General features: G+C 42.7%; 1 protein-coding gene across 1 annotated transcript in view; it reads right to left on the reverse strand.

Annotated features, from left to right (window-relative positions):
- Positions 1-20,634, reverse strand: part of PLEKHG7 (pleckstrin homology and RhoGEF domain containing G7) — a gene marked incomplete at both ends in the record, with an annotated part of 42,358 nt that overhangs the window by 5,312 nt on the left and 16,412 nt on the right. The window contains 12 exons of the mRNA XM_082310206.1: positions 1,391-1,550; positions 2,859-2,938; positions 5,206-5,299; positions 6,099-6,214; positions 8,161-8,335; positions 9,967-10,080; positions 11,355-11,450; positions 13,345-13,440; positions 15,407-15,556; positions 16,685-16,780; positions 18,714-18,754; positions 20,079-20,206. Coding sequence (XP_082166332.1) covers positions 1,391-1,550; positions 2,859-2,938; positions 5,206-5,299; positions 6,099-6,214; positions 8,161-8,335; positions 9,967-10,080; positions 11,355-11,450; positions 13,345-13,440; positions 15,407-15,556; positions 16,685-16,780; positions 18,714-18,754; positions 20,079-20,206 — 1,346 coding nt within the window. The remainder of the gene's footprint in view (positions 1-1,390; positions 1,551-2,858; positions 2,939-5,205; positions 5,300-6,098; positions 6,215-8,160; positions 8,336-9,966; positions 10,081-11,354; positions 11,451-13,344; positions 13,441-15,406; positions 15,557-16,684; positions 16,781-18,713; positions 18,755-20,078; positions 20,207-20,634) is intronic.

A 20,634-nucleotide genomic window follows, 5' to 3' on the forward strand; every position in this document is an offset into this window, starting at 1 on the left:
AAAAAATCCAAAAATCTTATTCCCATCTCCATTATGGCTTTTATGCCCAATCTTATATGTGCAAACCGGAGGGTGGCTGCACCACCCTCTCCAGCACCCAGAAGCTGTCGACCTTGCATCTAGTCTGGGTTTAGGCAGGAACCTGAGGCTGCCTTCCCCTCCACCCTGCAGGCGAGAGGCGGCTGCTGCGTTTGCTGCTTTTCTGCTGGGTTGGTAGGGAGACTCGTTAGGCAGACAGACAGTGCCTGGAGCATGTTTAAAAAAAGATTGTTATTCTCTGTGTTCATCCCCTTATCTCATCTTTAGTCATTTGCCTTTTATTGCCTACCTTTATTTCCTATCAGCATTGAGGCTGAATGCTAATTACACTGGGTGAATAAATTTCAAAGTTATAAATTTTATGGGCTCTAGGTTTATTTTCCATATTGATTGATTTCCTACAGAGCACTCTAGCTCCCTGAGCTTCTCCTCCCAGTCTTTAGGATCAGGATGGCTGACAGGCCCTGGAGCCTGAAGAGTTGCATTTCTTTTATTTCTCTTTGATATAGGAGCCTCCTGGGATCTGGGCAGTGTTAGATGGAGGTGTGTGACAGCCTGCATGAGTGGCTTAGACCAAGGGGGGGCCTGATTTTTTCATGCCTGCTCCTTCACCTAAGCTCTGATTTGGTGAATCTGGGGATGTTGTTTTGGCAGGGTAAGGCTGGTCACTCTCTGTGGAGGCCAGTCCTCCTCCCCTCCTCACCCAAGGACACAGCAGCAGATGTTATTGGGGCAATTTCCCCTGGCAATGCATTTGGATGTCTGTGAGCAAGGAAGCGTTGCCCTATGGTGGGTGATTTCCATCCTCTCGATAGCTGGTGGGGAGGTGAGTAGGAGCAGCAGCAGGAGGTAAATCTCCTCTCCAGCTTCCTTGAGAACATGTGTGGGGACACGCAGGAGCGCAGTGCGCTGGGGTGTTGGGCAGTGGGACAACTGAAAAAATGCTGTGTAACTACTACAGAATTGAAAATGTACTTGGGAAAGAGGCCCGGGGTTTGATAGAGCATGTTAGGACAGTTAGGGCAAGGAAATACTTGGTTTGTGTGAAAGAAGTCATTGGAGTCTTGATACCTCCTTTGGGGTGAATGGATAATATCTGACAGTTGCTGGTGTGTACATTAAAGTCACTGTTAGAGGCAGGGGACGTGGAGTGTAATGTCTGTGTTAGCAGGTCATGCCTCGCAGTAAGAGCAGAGCGGTCAAGCGAAACAATGCTGAGGCATCGACGTTTGCGCTCCAGGCATCTGGGGGTGGTTTGTGGGCAAACAGCATCTTATCCTTACACACTGCCACGTACGCAATGCATTGAGGTGGTATTTATGAAGATGTTCAAATGCACGCGGGCACGTACCTGTAACATGGACAGGGTCAATGTTTTTCAGTATCAGTCTGTCTAGTGGGATGGGCTGGTCTAGGACTGTGCAAAACCCACCCTCTCTTACGAAGGACTGCAGCTCAGGAGCGAGGGAAGGACAGGCAGGGATTAAGCTGGTGTCTGAGCCCCCGTATTTCTGGGAATAGACAACGAAGTTGGTTAGCTGGTTGTCTGCCATCTGCTCATGAAGTATAGGCACTAAACAGCCCTAAATTATGTGTTTTCTCTTATCAAAGGTACTCAGACAACTTATTTGCCTGAGGAACCTCAGAAAAACTCATTGATGCCTGGAGTTCTCCTGCAAGGTCACACCTTGTACTAAAAAAACACAACAGAAACACAATAAAAGTCCACAGGCAGAAAACAGTCAAAGGTATTCAAAAGTCTTTTTTCCCCCCTTCCCTCTGCCCCTCCTCCCTTCTTTTAATAGCAGGACTTTTTCTCCGTTGTTTGGAGGTGCATTTCCTCCTCTCCCTTGCATACTTGCAGAACACACAATTGCCGGGGCTCCAGATAGGTTGCAGCCCCCCACAGAAGGTTCACCAATACATGTACATGGGGCAACCCTCAGAGAGATTTGTCTGTGGGCACCAGGCCCCTTGAATCCCTGCTCCCTTCATTCCCCCCCGTGCTAGGGGATGGCCCTGCTGTTCTACCATCTCTCACTGCATGCCTTCTCTATCTCCTAGGAAGGCAGAACAGGTGCTTCTTGAAAAAAAAAAGCCAAGAAGTCTTTAAATCATCATCTTCATAAGCTTAATTAGCTAGTTATATTCCTGCACTGAAGCTTTAGTATTTTCAGGTCATTCAGTCCCTTTTTTTGGTGGCTAAATACAGATATTTATCATCTATAGAACTCTCTTTATACCAGCTTTCATCAATAAAAATTTTCTTAACAAGAGTCATTATATCCTCACTTTAAACTAGGGGAAATCAATGCAAAGAGAGGACACATACAACAGGCTGTGTTGGAACTGAGAATAAAGCCAACCTTCCATCTATTTTAGCATTTCCCTGTTTTCTTCCCTTTTTTTTTTTTTTTTTTTTTTTTAACTTCTTTCCAACAGTTCTGATATCTTTGGGATAAAAATTTCTCAGGTTGCTGGACTGAGTCACGGGAGGAGCATTAGAAAACTTCTTATATTCTTGAAACTTTTCTGAGCTTCAGGAATCCAGCACATCAGAATAACACCAGGAAAACATTAAGGTCTTGTAATGTAAATTCTGCCTGTCATGGTATTCCTGTAACATACTGAGCCTAGAAGGAGGGTTTTGAATCCATGTTATGGTTTGCTATTAGCATAAAGAAGTATCACCTGCCCTTCATGCCGATTAGTCATCTTGTATTTTTATCATTCAATCAATCTTCCAAAGTACTTTCAAAATATTTACCAAGCTAAAAAACATGACAACTGCAAACATGTATATCTCTATTCATTATTACCTTTTTGTTACGTTTAATTTTGGTAATTAATAGGAAATCATCGAACAGGAAGAGGTAGACATCAAGGAGTCTTGTGCTTTCTGAGGAGGAAAACAAAAAAATCAGTTTGATGGTGTAGTTATTTTAAGGAATTGCTACTTCTAACATGAGCCACATCTATGAATCATTGCATCTTACAAAATGCTTTTAGCAAAGAAGCATAGTCTCCAACATAGTACATAACTACTCATCCCCTAGTCTGCACTCTCAAATGCAGTGCTTAAAAAAAATCATGTGTTTCTTGATGATTTTGGCTACTAATACTTGTACTTTGTAGCAGCTACCTCGTTATGAAAAAACAACTACTTGCCTGCCAGGAAAAGTGACCTGGATCACCTGGAGTACCTACAAATACAACAATTAGCACGCTATAAAGTAACAAATCCTACCTGGTAAACAGTGAACCTTCTGAAAATGGCAGAGATAAAGAAATAGGGAAGTGCCACCTTTTCCTGATACCTTTAAATATTGGTATGCTGCCCTCTTCACAGGCTTTTGCAGGGATAAAATGTTAATTGATAGCATCACAAAAGCCTTTCAAAAACTACACAAAATAGTGTTGGCTTATCTTTTCTTCCTAACTTAGAGGTCATGAGGATGTGGGGAACATAACAACAAAAGTCTGTGGGAATGCTTCAAGATCTTTCTCCATCTGCCTTAAACCAGCCATTAGGCAGTTGAAGACAACAGTAATGTCTTCCCTTAGCCTTCCCTTCCTACATCTGAACAAACCCACTTCTCCCAGCTGCTCCTACTCTCAGTTACAAGATTACAAAAACACACACACCTGTGGTCTCGGTGATCTCAGTTTCATTCAAACAAACACAGTTCACCTTAACACCAAATTTGTGTGAGTCTGATCAGAGCGGTGACTTTAGGACATGCTTCTTTCTGTCGTGCGGCATTATATTTGGCTTGTGATTTCATTTTTGTCTTGAATGATATTTCATTCAGACAAGTGGCCTAATGCCAGGCACTTTTATTTTGTAGATTGCAGGCAGCTGGCTCTCTTGGTGGGTAAGAGTTATGCTCATACCTCCTTCTCCATTTTCTAATTATGTATTGCAGAAAGGAATGCGGCCACCCGATGGCCACCCTTACCTCCTGCACTGGGGGCTCCTGTCTCATCAAGAGAGCAATGAGTGCAGAGGGAAGCATTGGCAGGAGAGGACTCAGTGGGTTGCTTTCTTCTCTGCCTGCCACCCCATAAACATCGGCAGCAACCTTTTCTTCTGCTCTCCATGTCCCTGATGCTGTGCTGCCTTCTCTGCTACTCTAAATCTCCTCACGTGGGAAGGAAAACAAAAACACTGAAAAATGGACTGTGTCCCTTTTGCTGCTCCCTTTATAACAGTAATAACGGTGATGGGAGACAGAAAGGGTTGTATGCTTATTCTCTTCACCTCTTCTCCTGAAAAGATAGTGAAGGAAATGTAAGAGGCGGGCTGTGCTCATTTCTGTCAAACCGTTGTTGCAGCCCCGCAGCCACCATGGCACGCAGCTTCCAGCATCCTTTCAGATGATGGTCTTCTCCAAACTGCCCAGGCTCTGCTTCCTGCTCGTGCAAGGAGGAAATCCTCCTCTCCTGTGCAGGCAGAGATGCTGCAGCAGCTCCCCAGCAAGCAACCTGTGCTCTGCTACAAAATGGTGTCTGTGTGTCTGGAGACGTGAGTCTCGCTCTGCCAGGGTGACAGACAGCTGCGAACAGCGTTGTAGAAATCAACATGCTTGCGTGGGACCACTGTGCTACCTGAGGAGTTAATGGCATGTTGTATGAGTGCTCTGTTCGTAAAATGGAAGCCACCTGGCAGGATAACACCTTATTGCTCCAAGGTATCCATCAAAACAGCAGACATGAAGTATGAAATAAAAATAGGAAAAACCTCTGGACTTTTCAGTAATTTTCAATGAAACACATAGTGGATATGGTGCCAGAGAGGTGAGGTATGTCGACATCGGTCCCCGGGCACGTGGGGCACCTTGTATAGGACAGTCTAAACTTCCTATTGCCACATTTTTGAACGTGACAGTAAAATGCTCCCTTTGAGTGGCAGGTATTGGCTAGTCAAGCTGATTTCTTCAGCACCTGGCAGACTGAATATCCAGATGTGACAATAAACAATCATGCAGATTACTCATCCTTTTGGCAGTTTGGCTGCTTCTCAGTCTCTCTCTGACAAATTGTACATTTGCTTTTTCTTTGCCGCACCTGCCCAAATATTGTTGCAGAGGTTCATTCTGGACCTGCCATAACAAAATATGATTCTGTTAAGCTAATTCCCGATAGCAGGACATTTAGGGATGTTACCTGCTAGTGTTAGCCTCCCTTCATGAAGGAGAAGTCTGTTCGCTGAAGACAAAATGTTTTCACTGCTGTTTTCTCTTAAGCTTTGCTTCAAACACTTGACCCCCAAAAAAAAGAGAAAGAGAGAGAGAATGGGGAATCTTGCATATCTGATGATGAACTGAGAGGCAACCAGCAGTTAAACAAACTGAGCACATGTGTGCTCTTATCTCAGGCTAAATACGTCACACAGCTAATAACTGAGCATGGCTATGTTTCTTCAGCAGTGCTATTGCTTAAATGTGTTTACGCTTTTGAAATGTTAAGCTGGGTTTTTCTTTTTCCGGAGTGAGTTTAATGGTTTTTGCAGCCTGCGTGTGAGCAGACATAATCCTTGAGGTGAGACCCACTTGATGATGTTACCATAATGCTGCTTAAGGTCTGTCTGTATGGGTAAGGGGGTAACCACAGCAGAAAGGTGCACATGTTCCCTGGTATGCTGTGGATTTCTTTTGTAATGCTATTTAAATGTATATAGAAATTCCTGTGGCTCAGCCTGAGGAGTGAAAGAGGCAAATAATTTCTACTTCGTATCCTTATAAAAAGGTAGTAATACTTAAATCTATGCTATTTCATTCTGCCCCCTAAAAGCAAACACTGGGAAGTCCTCCTGGATCATACGATTGTATTCTCTTGGATGCTAGCTGAGAGCAACCCGTGCTGCCGTCCAAGGCACTGTGCACAGCCTGCGTGTTCAGCTGCAGTGTTTGCAGTGCTCAGCTGCAGCTGCTCCTGTTAGAGCAGAGCCCTCTCCAGTAACTAGAACATAGACAACCAGCCAACTTTAGATGACGCTATAAAGATAGATAGGAAACTAAACCTTCCTCAAGGAAAATGCCCTTCAAAAAACTGCTTACCTCTGGGACAAAGAATCTCTTGTCACGATCCCAGACCTGAGGCCAAATTATGACCTCTTGCAGCTGCCGGAACTTCTGAAAGTTGTCCAACCACTTGACTTTACCTTCCAAATCCCCTGAAATATGTGAAACATCAGTTACTGCCAAGGCTGGCAAAACCAGTCCTGTTTCTAGAAGATGCTGAATACTGATGTTCTCTAGTGGAAGCCAAAGCACCTCACATGTGAAGCCCCAGATGAAATCTTGGCCTCATTGTAAAAAATGTCTAAACTCTTCTTAGGTCAGCAGAGCCAGAATTTCAAACCATGCATTCAAACATGCCTAAATTCACTGCTAAATGAAAAGGTTGTGTTTACTAATCTGACTGGGGAACAGGGGGAATCATATAAAACTCAATTAAACTGTAATCTTAAAAAGTTCTTTAAAAAAAATCCTGCATTTCTAAATTGTCTGGGGTAGTGAGAGAAAAATAATTTTCATTATATACAGCTTGATCAAAAGATTGTTGAAATTAATGAGAATTAATTTCAGGGGAAGTGGTGCCAGAAGTGACTGAAGTATTTAAGTGAGATGGGGGTGCTTCAGAACGTGAAAAATGGGGACTAAGTCTTTGCTGATTCAGGGCCAGTATGGGGAAAACTTTAATGGACCTGCAACTTAAATTCCAAGTTTTTGTCTTGAGTGATGTTGCAAATAATGGTTTCAGATATACGCACACACATATACACCTGAAGGGGAATGCTGGGACTGCAACTGTTCCTTATGTCACTGATCCACTGATCAAAAAATGAAGGCAGATCTTTGTCAGGTGTCTGTGAATAAAGAGGGGTCACCCTTCTGTCTTTGGTTTCGTTGGCCTAGAGGTACCTAAACTCTGGAAGGACCTATTTCTTTGCCAGTAATACTCCCCAGGTATCCCATAGTCTTTTGGGGCCATACCTAAAACTACTGTCATCCTAGCAGAAGTCCCCAGACTAGTGACAAAACCATCTTATTTTCCTATGGGACCCGTTCTGTGCCGAAAAGTGTGCTCCTTGTGTGGCCATTAGGCTAGACTCCTCATAAGATTTGGCAAGAAGAGGAAGAACCTGAGTCTTTCTTTTAGGTGGTAATTCTGTCATTGGAGTATTTACCCAAGAAGAAGGAGCCCCAGATGTATCTCTCTCTAGAAGACACAAACTCTCTCTCTGGCTCATCTCCCAAGGAGATGTTTGAGACTTCAGCCTCCAGGACGGGGAAAAGGATGGTGGCAGAGAGCGAGCCACCATACTGGGTCGCTCAAGGCCTGGTGTGCTGCTGGTGAGGATGAAGCGCTGCCTGGCACCTCTCCCCCTGCCAAGACTGGCAGGCTAACTGTTTTGCTGATGCACTGTCTTGTCTTTGATTTCAGTGGGGACTGCATGAGGCTTTTGGGGAATAAGCCTATCTGCTGATGTACTATATGACCATAAGATGCTTAACCATGCATTTGTAGCTTCTTGAACAAGACTGAATTAATAAATTATTTACTTAAAATGCAGGGGGAAAAATAATTCCTGGGCCAATCCCTTCTTTTTCCACAATAGCTAGAGAAAATCTGTAGCTGACATAGCTCTTCAGCTACTTTACGTGGTAGGACCCTGTCATTTAGTGAAAGGTCACTGACATAATATTCCCCTTGTGAGTGCAATTTTATCCTATTAGGGATTAGCCCCAACAAATCCTCCCTAGACATAAATCCAACTCAAAGACTTTTTTGTTTGAGATCTTTCTTGATTTGTTCCAATTTGTGATCTGCTCTTAATTGTTTGCATGTCACTGCAGATGATTCTGAGCAAATACAAGTGACTCACTGATTTGGAAGTCCTGTGACCTTGCTCAGAGAGGCTTTGACAGCACAAGGGTGGCACCAATCATTTCCTACAGAATGAGGAAGGGCTCAGGATTGTAGAAAGGCATGTACATCCTCATTGCATCTCTGCAGGGAGACTGGACCCATTCACACTCAAAGGACATGCACAAAAAGGCCACATAACTTGCTAATTGTTAATTGGACACTTGACTTTTAACCTTAGCTACTTACGTATGGACTTTTCCACCTTCTCTTTGAGTGACCAGATAAAGCCTTTCTCTGTCTCATCAGTGCTCCTCTTCCAGATGTTGTTAAGGAGGAGGGGATAACGCGTCAGTCGATGCAAAGGAGCAACCAGCAGCTCTGGCAGACGCAGCCTCTTGCACTGTTCATTTTGTTCACACCACTGCTGAAGACAAGGAAAACCTGCCTTAAACCTCAGCTTGCTCCCTGGCAGGAAGGTAGCAAACAGTTTTCTGCATAGTCAGCTGACTGTAATGAGACAGGCACTAATTAAAGATCAACTTGTCGCACAGTAAGAGCAAGGGCAGGGTAGAGGCTCTCTACAGGGGGAATCACGTTGCTCCTCCAGATTCACTTTCTGCATTGCTGCTTCCCATTTCAGATGCTGTGGCCATGCTAGCAGATCAAGCAGTGCTCTTATTTATCTGCCATTTTAATTTCGTTAGGAAAACGTCAGTTATGTTTGAGGGCCACCTTATGTTTTAGGGTCACCTGCTACTACCCACTGGGGAACTTTTTCCTAGGCATGAGTGTATGAAACTCCCAGGCCCTAAAAGCTGCAGAGTTTGACTGCTTGTGAGAAAGGTGTCCTCCCAGTTTTGGGCTGCCTGTGAGAAAAGCCCACTTCTTCAGGTTTCTTTTTCTAAGCCTATAATGTTGAAGATCAATCTTAAGTCTTAGAGGACACACTGGTCTGCTAATGATAAGTCAGAAAGAGCAGAGCCCTCTCCCCGGGAGCCCCACCGCTGCACTGGCTGGAGTTATTGCTTCAGGCAGATGCGGAGCTGGTGAAGACAGAACCTGCTCTAGTGCTGTAACTTTACAAAGATGTCACTGATTTCTCTTTCCAGCCTTAGAAGGAGGTAAATGCTTACTTACTGGTAGTGTTTTAATACCAAGTTTTACATTTGCTTTATGCAAAACCTGCCAGAGGATCTAAAACACTGGCATTGCAGAGGGGTTGCTTGCTGTTCTATCCAGGACATTGCTTCCTCCCTGCAGGCGCATGGGTCAGCAAATACCCATGAGCAAGGAAAGCAGCCCGCTTTCTTGGCAGGGCTCAGCCAAAACCCACCCCGCTCTCTCACCACAGGCTCCCAAGACACATGAAAGCACTGACATGCTGCTGGATTCCTATTCCCCTTGGTTTGGCTTGTATCATATACCCCTTTCCTTAAGCAGAAGGAAGCCATCATACGCTTCTCCAGTTTTGAGGTTTGTGTATGTCACTGCTGATGTGGCATAGCACAGAGGCTGGGGGCTGTTTTGTACTCAGGGAATGTGAGCCCTGTCGTCTGCTAAAGCACATAATACCCTACATGCTGTGTTCCCACCCAACATCTAAACCAAGCTGATATGCAGGACATGTAACAAAGTAAAACGCTTGAGAGAGATTTTACAATGTGGCTTGATTTTTGTTTCTTTTTTTCTGTAACCATTTCAGTCTGTTAAGGTGGAGGTCACCAAGTCAAGAGATTACGTGCGACACATCTGAATGATAGAGGCTGGCAGTACGTATTTTCTGCCTGCAAAAATGCAGCCAGTTTTTCCCTTTTGGCTTCCCCCTCTTGCCTGTTCTAAATTACAAGTATGGACTTTCACATGTGCAGGGAAACATACACTCAGAAGGGTGACTTCATATCTATGATACCCTCTGCAGTTAAAAAAATCTGTGTAAAAGGCTATGTAAAATACACAGTTTTGCTTCCAATAAACTTTCCTAGTCTGCTGTTAAAATCCTATTATAAGGTAGGAAGGCTGAAGACAACAACAACAACAAAACCATCACTTTACTTTCAGGTAGATGCCAAAATCTTCCCTCTGTCTCAGGTTTTCCAAGTAGAAGACAGCGGAGGTATAATTAAGGCAATAAATCTGGTGTGTCTGGCAGAGGTCACCCTGGAAAAACTGCAGAAAAGACTTGGAAACTTATCAAGAAAGAAAAATGTCATGACAAAGGGAGGAACAACAGTTTTGGTTCTGTAATGTGCATTTTACCTGAGATTTCCTCGCACCTAGGAAAACAGGGGAAGAGGAAAAGGGGGAGTTAAAAAAGCAAAGGGCAAGTTAAAAAGCAGCAAAAGTGGTAAAGTAGTAAAAAAAACACAACAGTGCTCAAGCAATGCATGGGAGCACAGTTCTAACAGCTCTGCAGAGGTGTGAAACGTTCTTAGACTTTGTTCTCATTAGAAATAAATGATGTGAAGTTCATATAGAAGCTGAAGATAAAACCCACTATCTATGCAACAGCTTTATGTGGCCTCATATAGCATGTCATGTTATATCTGAGCGTGTTAGATAGCTCTTAGAAATGTTGAATGCCATCCATGATAAAACTCAGTTTTGTCTGGAATTTTGTCTGTCTCACACAAACATTATCGATAAGAACACCTGAAGTCAGAGGTAATGGGGGTGAAAAGCCAAGCTCTAGCCTCCCTTTCCCTTTTTAAAATCCTAACCCTGAGGTAGGGTCTGTTTTAGTATTTTCTCAGAAGTTTTCTAATGGCCTCTACTGCTAGGGAAAGTTCAGGTCCATGAATTGATTTTCTGTCTGTATTGATTTTTCCAACTTTTCAGTCATTGGGAAGTTGTGCTGGAGACTGCTCTTTGGACGACTGTCTTGTTTCCCATGCAGACTGCCTGAAAGGGTTGCAGGGCAGCACTTGGCAGTGGCAGGACAGCTGTGTCCATGCCTCTCTCTTGCTTAGCAGACAGAGGCCAAAGTGCAAGAGGTACTTCAGTTCCATTGAGCTCTTAATAAAACACTTAAATACACTTGTGGGTCTGGTCATGGAGTAAAGGAAGGATCTATGCGATGGAGTGGAAGGAGGCAGGGAACATCCAGCTGGGTCTTTGGGAAACATCTTCCATAGAGTGAGAAGCTCGCCTCTGCCAGTGGCAAAGTCTCCTCAAGGTCTGGGCTACTGTTCTCCAGGAAGGGAAAATCTTTCCACACTTTGTGCCACATACAGAGCATCTTTCCATGACCACCTCAAATGTGCCAATGAAGAAAAACAAAAACATCCTACTGACAGGAGGTGCTTGAGGCTGAGACCAAACTGCCTGTGACAGATGGCATGTCCTTGACTGACTTGATTGCTCTAAAGCACCTGTGTGTTATGATAAATGTTTTGCTGCAAGGACCTGCTGATATTAAGCAAGAATAGTTCCAATTATGTTACCTTTCTGAGTATGGAGCTGAAATCCATAGGAGAGTCTGACTTGCTGATATGCTCCTTCACAGTTTCAAAAAAAGTTTTCAGAAAACTGAGACTTATCTAAGTCAGGGGGGGGAAAAAAAGAGAAATTAGCCTCAGTGATCTTCTGAAGTTAAGTTCATTATTTCTATAAAATGCTATAACATGTCACATATTCCCCATAAGTTAACTTTATATGTTTGCACTGGCTTCAAGGGTGCTCACACTGTCAGTCCGATGTGGGTGAAAGCCTGCTCCTAAGCCCACACTTGCCTCCTCAACACACTATTTGCTCACAAATTCATGACCAGGCTCAGCTTTAGGCCAAATTTTAGGCCAGAAGGGAACGTCATCCTCTGTGATACTGTTATGAACTGCTGTTGTAGCTACACACACTGCTTTGTTTCATGTATTTATGGGGGCAGGGTTGCTTATAGGATGATGCTTATTCTTTCATTTTGACAAGGGTGCATTTTCCACCTTTTACAGCATGCATTTTTTTCATGGATTCAGCCTGCTGTCAAGAAGAAATACATGCTGTAAAATGCATGAAAAAAAGGCATAAAAGGCACCGAGAGCAGCTACTTTCTCCTACATTTGATCACTATTTTATATACAAGTATGCATAATAGATAATCATTTATCATCCTCATTCATAAGGAAATCAAAATTAGAAAACAAAATAGAAAATGTATTGAAGATAATTCTCTCAAGACATGACCAAGCTCCAGCCAAGCTCAAAGCTTTTGTGCCTGTTAAACGGCACACAGCAATATACTCCACTCACTTCTTTGAACAAGAACAAAGGAATCAGCAACCACACATCAGCTGAACCCTAGTAGTTGGCTGCATATATGGTCTTAGGCCACAACAAGCACAAGGTGAAACGCATCAGCTAAAAATCTCTTTCCTTGTATCTCCAAACCTGCTCAGGTGGTCACTCACAGCAGCTCACCTGGTGTGTGGTCAGTCACTGGGCAGAGATGACTTGCTCATGTGTTTGAACTCTGGCTAATTGTCCCTACTCTGAAGAGCTTTCCTGCTTTTCTTGTTTTGGCTAAAAAGGGAGATGTTAACTGTTAAGGAAAGGGAATTACAATAAGGGAAAGAACTTGAAGGAAGCAACTGGTTTAGGGCTTGTGAGCAATCATTCAACTTATGCAACTGAAGAGCCCATTCCAAAATTCACTTTGCTACTAAGGGTGAGATATCCTGTAAAAGAGCTCTCAAGCTAAAAAAAAAAAAAAAAAAAAATCTGTTCTGCTTCTAAAGTTATGTAGAAGCTGTTTTGGACTTATGGGTTCCTTTAATTTTCAGGCTTTGAAAATGGTCTCCCAGGCACTGGCCACAAGCAGTAAAGAGCTGGAGCACATCACAGCCAAGCCTTGTGGTCTCCCTCCTCCTGGAAGCTGGGGGGTAAGTAGCACATAAACACAGAGCATTCAGTCTGTGTGGGAGATATCCTTCCACCCGCACCAAGGGAAAACCCAGCTGGAGAGGGGTGGTCATCATTTTGTTTTAACTTGCTCTACAGGAGTGGCATAATAGATAACAAAGTCTTTGTGCTCATCTGTTTGTGAAAGGAAAGTTGTTACTGTAGTTATTTTGCCATTCTTCCTGTTTTGCTGTAAGGATTGTGCAGTTGGAGTTTATCTTCACATATCCTTTTAAAAGGATGCTGCTTGTGAGAATTAGCCTGAAACTTGTGTTTACTTCAGAAACAACTGCCAAATGAGCTCTCCTCTGTGGTCAAATGCCTGTTTATCTTTTGCTGAAGGCATATGAGAATAATTTGCACTGGTGAAATTTGACCCCCACTGATACACCAAATAGAAATGAAGGAAAGACTAATTATTTGAACTAAGTTCCAAATGTGAGCATTGAATCTGAATAGAAGCTTTATGGATGGTTTCCCATCTGTTTTTATTGGGCTGGTTGATTTCTGATCTCAGTAAGACTTTTATATTTTACTCACCTTGTTTAACTCCTCTAAGTTTGAGAAAAGTCTCCACAAATCCACATCCAAGAGAAATTCGTTACTCTTGAGGTATTTTAGAGTGTTCATGAATATCTTTAAAAACAGAACAAATCCATGTTATTTACTATCTGTGACAATTCAATATATTCTTTTTCCCCTGAAAAGAACATGTTTGCACTGCAATTCTCATGAAATGATCATTTGATTGGGGGAGGGCAGAAGACAACACTCTGAGAAACTTTTCTTGACCTGCCTGAAGGCTAAATATTGAGCTTTGTGCAAAGAGGAGGGTATGAGTGATGTCTGTGGGGTGTCTCTGTGGCTGCCACGGAGGCAGTTATGTCCCTGCTGTGCTCTCTGGCAGAAGAGGGGCAACTGACCCCCCTGCAGATCTGTGTGAAGGAATTAATAACATCAGAGTCATAGTTATAGATTTCTATGACCTTTCTGAATGCTTTCCTTCCTACCCTATGCATCTGCTGCTATGTAAGTTGTTTAGAGTTATTATGGGGAAAAAAAAGTTGTTGGAATAGTAGAGGGCTCATAAAGGTTTTGCATCTCTTTGGATTGTTTTATTAACCCATATTGAGTGAAAACTGCATTTTTGTTTATTGACCGTTTAAGATTTTATGTTATTTAAGCTTTGATGGTGATCTTGGAGCTGTGCTGAATATGACCTAAATCTGAAAAAGGCTTAAAAAATGTAGATTACCAAGTAGAATTTTCTGTTATATGTGTGAAAAGCATTAATGAAAAAACCCATCACCTAGGTGCCAGGACTGAAGAGCTAGTGAGAGTGTTTGCTTAGCCTTGTGTAATTTTTGATTTGCCATGAACAGTTGATCTGAGAGCTTAAAGGGGATTTACGGTAGTCTTAAAGTTCCCTGTGGAGATTCATTAAAATCAGTGGAATATTTCTATACTGGGAAGTATTAGAGTAACAGGTATCTGTAAAACTGGCTACCCAGATTCAATGGGTTCTTTCTTTGGCAGGAGAGTTCGGGAAGCTGGCATGGACTGAGTAGTTTACCATTCATGGGTCACACAGGGCTGGCTAATGCTTGTCTGTGGGTTCCTACATCAGGCTCACCAACGGACCTGCATGTCCTCACTCTTCCCAGGATTCACCCATTGTTTTATTTTCTCAGAAGAAAGGGTTGAAGCAAGGACACTTCCATCCTGCCTTGGACCTGTAGCTGGTCCTGTTGTCCCCTTTCCTCTCCCTTCCTGTTCTGCCCCACCAAGGAGGAATTCAACCCACTCCTCTCTTTATTCTCTTTACTTTGCAGTACTTCTTGTACTGTCTAGGCTAACTTTTCAGCAACATAAAAAATGTTTCACTAACCTTTTTCTTTTGACTAATAAGGAAACAGAAGTTGTTTGTGCAGAATAAGAGAAAAATGATAGGAAAATATTTAGGGAAGCTTCCATCCTTTTAAATGGGTACACTAACTTTTGATGTGTGATGAAAGTAAATAGTGCAGCTATTCTTGTAACAGTGTGTAGTATTCTTGTCTGTATTTCAAAGCTCTTAAAATTCACCAGGATGGAGGCAATTTGGAGTTTTGGGGAGAGGAGTTGTTTTTTAGTTTGCTTGTTTTCTTGTAATATTAGAACTACAGGTCTTCTGTAGGTTCTGAGGTTTTCATGCTCTAGTCAGGATAATCTAACCACAGCTGTGTAGGAGGTTAAACAAAGAATATAATGTTATAGACTAGTGGTAGAGAAATATCCAGTATAGTCAACTGGAGAGTGGCTTCAGTTCAGAGTTAGTGAGAGGAAAAGTGGAACATCAGCTGAAATTACTGGAAGGATCTGTAATCAAATGGTGTTTTTAAAGCACTAGAAAGTGATGTCCAGAAGAAGAGATGCCATCAAGAAGATAAAAACCAAAGAGAATTGTGGAAACAGGATGAGCAGCAAGACAGGAGAAAAACCAAGTGCTTAAGTGATTCCCCATAGACACCCAATGGGAGGTTACCGGTGGCTTTATGTCTGCCATGCTGACAGCAGGGCAAATAATGTTTCATTATTTTTGAGAAATGAAATCTGAAGTTACCATCTTGAGAACCAGCAAATGATCCAGAAAGTAAGTGCATTCACTTGTGAAAAGTTCCCACACTGCTGCTTCTTTTTTCACTTCTAACCGGCTGTCGACATCTTTCTGCTCGGTCTGTTGTGCCTTTATAAATTCATGCCAAGATTTACTCTATTGATTGAAGAAGAAGGAAAAGCACTGACTGTTCATCAACAGCTTCAGACCTTATGAAAAGAATCTATGATGTACTTGCCATGTAAAGAGCCCAGCTGCCAGTATTAGTGATTCTTCTTCGGAAAGCTTAAAGATTCCTTTAAAAAGATTAAAAAACCTGACATTTTCCTCCAAAATATTTATAATATAAACACACTAAATTGAAAGTAATACAGTATGATAGTCTATGTTTGTAGGATGCTGTATCAAAAAACAGTTGGCAGCTTGCAAATGCTGAGGAATTTAATCTGTTGTGCTGCTGCTGCTACTGGAAAGCAGGGATGGATGATAGCTTCTTATTCTCCAGATGGTAAAAACAAGGTACCAAAGGACTAGGTCTTTATAGGTACTTGGAAACTGTTTTATTTAGTCCTAAGGTGGCCACTATCACCTTCCCGACCTGCTCCAACGTCAGATGTTCACATATAAGTTAGGTGCTGACAGGAGTCCTCAACAACCAAGTCTATGGGCAACTGCATATAACAGCATGCTGTGAGAAGCAAAAGGTTTTCTTTGGAGGAGGGATGGTGTTCGGTGTGGGTTATCTGAATATCACCCTGGTAGCTCAAGCTTGGTGTTTCTATGGCTGGGGGCCCTGGAGGCCAGGAGCCTTATTTGTCTGGCAGACAGACTTTGGTGGGATTTCTGCACCTGAACCTTGGTGTTGGCACTGACCTCTACATGGCCGCCTCTGAATGCACCCCTAAGGCAGCAGTGGGGGTGACTGTGCCCTATTTGGCATCTCTGTGATGCTGCTTTTTCTTTCCCCAGATCTGCAGGCACTGCTGAGAGGGTTGTCTTGATGCCTTTTTCTGAAGGTGGTACATCCTTGATCTAGGGCCGTCTGGAAGCCTGGCAAAATCCAGGTGGTTGTGAGGGCCCTTGTGAACCACCTACGACACTCACAGTTTCTCCCTCGCCCCTCCATTCCAAACAACAAAAATATACCTTATGCTTATGCATTAATTTTGCAGAAAGGTCTCATATCCAGATTAATGTAGTGAAAAATGGTAACTTGAAAAGAACACAAAATTTTTATCCCCATCTTTAAGTATCCTTGGTATGGTATGCTGAGTATTTTGATACCTTAAAGCAGAAAAAATCGTATGCGCTGCAGTCTATGATCTTAATGGTTGAAAGACAGTTTTCCAGATCAGATGCTTGCTTCTGTTTGTCTTTACCCTGTTGAATGACAAAACCCCAGATCATACAGTGTTTTAAAGACCAGTAAGAAGTTTACCCAGCTCAGTAACCTTGCTCTGATCTGTAAGGAGCTTGCCCTTAACAGAGTGATTTCCTCATATTTCCAGGCTCTCCTACACAGAGATGAGGCAGTGACGGCAGGTTTATTTGTAGCTGTGGGTGGGGTGTGTAGGTGGCTTAAGTGTGGGCGTGTAAGATCTTATTTATGTAACACAGAAGTCTTTGGCAGGGCAAATCATTGGTATGGCAACAGACAATGGGCCACCCTCAGCAGACAGAACACATAAAATATTTTGCTTCCTTCAGCACTGTAGGGGACGACAAACTCATAGTTGAAATCGTCCTACTGCCATAGGTATACAAAGCTTTCGTGTTTGGGGTTTTTGTTTTGGTTTGGTTTTTTTATTTTTTTATTTGAGCTACCTATTAAAAACCTCTTTTGGTCAGCTGCAGAGTAATGTCTATAAAATGAGCTTTTAGAAAGCTTAAAGACTGGGAGGATTTTTTTTCTGTGTGAGGGATCATGAAATAAAAACAATTGCTTTTGGTTTGGCTTTTTTTTTCAGGTCAACAATGCCATGTAAAAAGTTTAACCAACATTTATGAACTCTAATTTAGTGCTGTGAGCAAGACTTATAAGGTGTTTGCCTAAGTTTCAATCTGCTCTCTGGAACTGTATACCCATACTTCATGGATTTCTATTGTCTGAACTTCAGGCACTGAACTCAAGCCAATTTTGAAACGTGTGTTTGATTATCATATTTGAAATTCAGGGTTTAAGCTCAACTCTTAGTTTTGAAAGATAGCTTGAAATGGAGCAGAAACAATAACGTAATGATATATACACACACAACATGCATCAGCAAATGAATCTTAATAAATTATATTTTATGACATTTAATAGTCTCAGAAATCACTTTTGGCTAAATATCAAATGCATTTTATTGCAAATTTCAAATATTTTGCTGAATTTAAAAATTCTCTGGTTTAGGCCATGCTCCTTCAAATGCTATAGAAATGCTATCAAATGAAGTGGGAATCTGAGTACTTGCATTGGTTTCACTTGCACGAGCTCTTGTTTGATAGTTGAGATTCAGAAGATAAAATGCAAAAAATATTAGGAGGGGACTGTTCACAATTACATGTTTAGGGGTGCAAAGTTATCAAGACACTTGCAAATGATTTTTTTGAATGATGAACAACACTCAAAAAGGGAATTCAGATACCATAGTAAGTGAAAATTTTCATAACTGGAAAAGACAAGGAAATGTGTTAGACAAGGAAATTAACTGAAGTGTGTTGGTGTGTATGCTTTTACTGGAGAATGTGAGGGTGCCCCCAAGGACAGAAAAGGCCTAAGAAAGCATCTAAAAGCTACTTTGATAGGTAAAGCCTAGATTCCTCCCATGTGAGTGCGAGTTAGGCAGATACTCCAGAGCTCTACGGAACTAAGGTCTAGGTTGGCATGCAGAAAATACAGGATACAGTGTGCTCAAAGCAACGATGCAAATGACTTACCCACCTCGTGCTCTCTTACATCGGGGAGCTGCACTGGGCCTGCTGCCACCACTGAAGACCTTGAATGAGAGCTCCCGTGTTGCCCACCCTGCTCTGCCATCCTGGTGCCAAGTGCACCTCTCCTCCCACCACCCATGGGGATGGGGAGCAGTGGCGCTGACCCTGTTTTCATGTGCATCACGTGCAGGAACACTGGTGGCTGCACTGGAGCCACCCTACCTTCATTGCAGATTAGTGTCCAAGCAGTCCCAGGGTGGGCTGAGACCTCTGAGTTCAGCTCACCTGCTGGCTGCCTTTCTCCAAGGGCAATAAAGTAAAGAAACTCTTTTCACCCAGGTTAGTTGTGGGAGAAGGCAAGGTCAGTGCAAAGAAAAAAATGTGGTGAAATACTCACAACTCCTCTTTTGGCAAATGGCCACCTCGGCTTTTTGGACTCTGGGTAAAACAAATGTGTTATCAGTAAAGAAACAAATAGCTAAAAATAAAACTGTTATTTATATGTGTGGTTTTGTTGTTGTTGGTTTCTTTTTTTTTTTTTTTTTTTTTTTTTTAGGTGAAGCCTGATATACTATACTTTACTTGGCTCAGATTTAATACTTGTGTTTAGGCAGTTTGTGCACCAGACTTAAAGCCTATTAAGCCTGTTGGATTCCTCCCAGCAAGAATTATGTCTATCTGTGATGGGATCTTGGATGATGCTAAACACTCCCACTTGCTGCAGATGATCAGTATGTGACTGCCAATTCTTTACATGGGAAAACACATGATACCTGAGGCCAATTCTTGAAGATACCCTTTGTTTTGAACCAAGAATTAGGCTATGTCTGCTCATTAGTGATATCTTGGAACTATGCAGGTATTTAAAACTCCTGTGAATAAACAGTCCTACAAACCCTAAGCCTCAGATCTGTCATGGGGCTGGCACAGTGGTGCAGGATGTAATTCATAGTCCTTAGTAAGGCACAGGGAAAGCTGGGGATCTAGAGTAGGAATGCACTGGTGAGAGGTGAGGAATGCCCGTGTTTGTTCACCAAGAAATTTGAAAGAGTTTTCTAAATGTGGCACCTACCTTCAGGCTTGTGTGTGACTGGGAATCACAGTTGAAACTTTATCCTTTTGGATAGCTGGCTTGTTTGCTTTTGTGAAGCTGCTGGTTGTGATCTTGACTTATTTATTTTTTGAGAGAATTTTGATCTCTGGTCACCAGCATCTTCTGGTTTGGCAATCACAATGCACGCTATACTATAGTCCACAATAGATATTTGTGGAAATTGCTTGCAGGTCTACATTTCAGCGTTGGAAAGTCTTGTGAGCAACCTCTAGCCATGAGTTGGGTCTGCTACCCTTGTGATCAGAGCACTACTGGAAAGGGTGGCATGGGCTACTCTCTTCCCTCTGCTTGAAGCTGTGCAGGTAGGAATTTGTAACTCAACTGCTTGCACATGGAGATCCTGACATGGGCTCTGGTTGATTCTAGCCTGTGGAAGAGGGAGGTGATCCATGTCCTGCCCCCCTCAGCTACCTCTTACATTTTGCATTTAACAACAAAATGCAGGCAAGAAAAAAAAAAAAAAAAAGAGAGGAATTTTAAAATTAGTGATGCAGTCACCTCGGTGTGGGGTAACAGAATCCCCCGTGGAGGCTGTGCTGCCTTGCATGTCATTGTTGCACTGATCTTCCCTCCCCATCCCACATGCACACGCATTTCAGTCGTGGCTTTTGCTGGGCTCAGACAAGCAAACCCCACCCTGTGTCTGACCTGCGCTTAGCAGCAGGGCTGCGTGGGGCAAGTAGTCCATGGCACTGTCGGACACCAGGAGGTCTCCAGGGAACACCTCGAGTCCTGGCAGACTCACTACCACGGAGCTACGCCTGCGCTCGGCCGATCTGTGAGACGCAACAACAAACACACGTCATCTCTCTCCGCTCGTGGCTGCAGAGGAAACTTCTGAAGTGCTCCTTGCTGATGGAGGAGGAAATGAGCTAAAAAACCAAATCACAGCGGCCATGACATAATGTGTTAAGGAACAATGAGTAGAAAATTTCAGCGATCAACAGCAAATATCTAATTATCTTTCCAACTCCACGTTGTTGCTGAGATCAAGGTGCTTATGGCCGTGGCTTGCCTCAGATAATACTTGGAGAATTTACATGTTGGAAATTCCTAGGTTCTTCTGAGATAAGGCAAAAAGTGAGTGGAGATTTCAGAATCTGTGTTTTGACACTGGAGTCCAAAGGAGAAGTTAAATACCATGTCCCTAGCTGATATGTTGGTTGTTATTACTTTTAACTTTCATATAACTCAGGTGATTTCA

This window comes from Platalea leucorodia, assembly GCF_965183815.1.
Source record: "Platalea leucorodia genome assembly, chromosome: 4".
Classification (NCBI taxonomy): Eukaryota; Metazoa; Chordata; class Aves; order Pelecaniformes; family Threskiornithidae; genus Platalea; species Platalea leucorodia.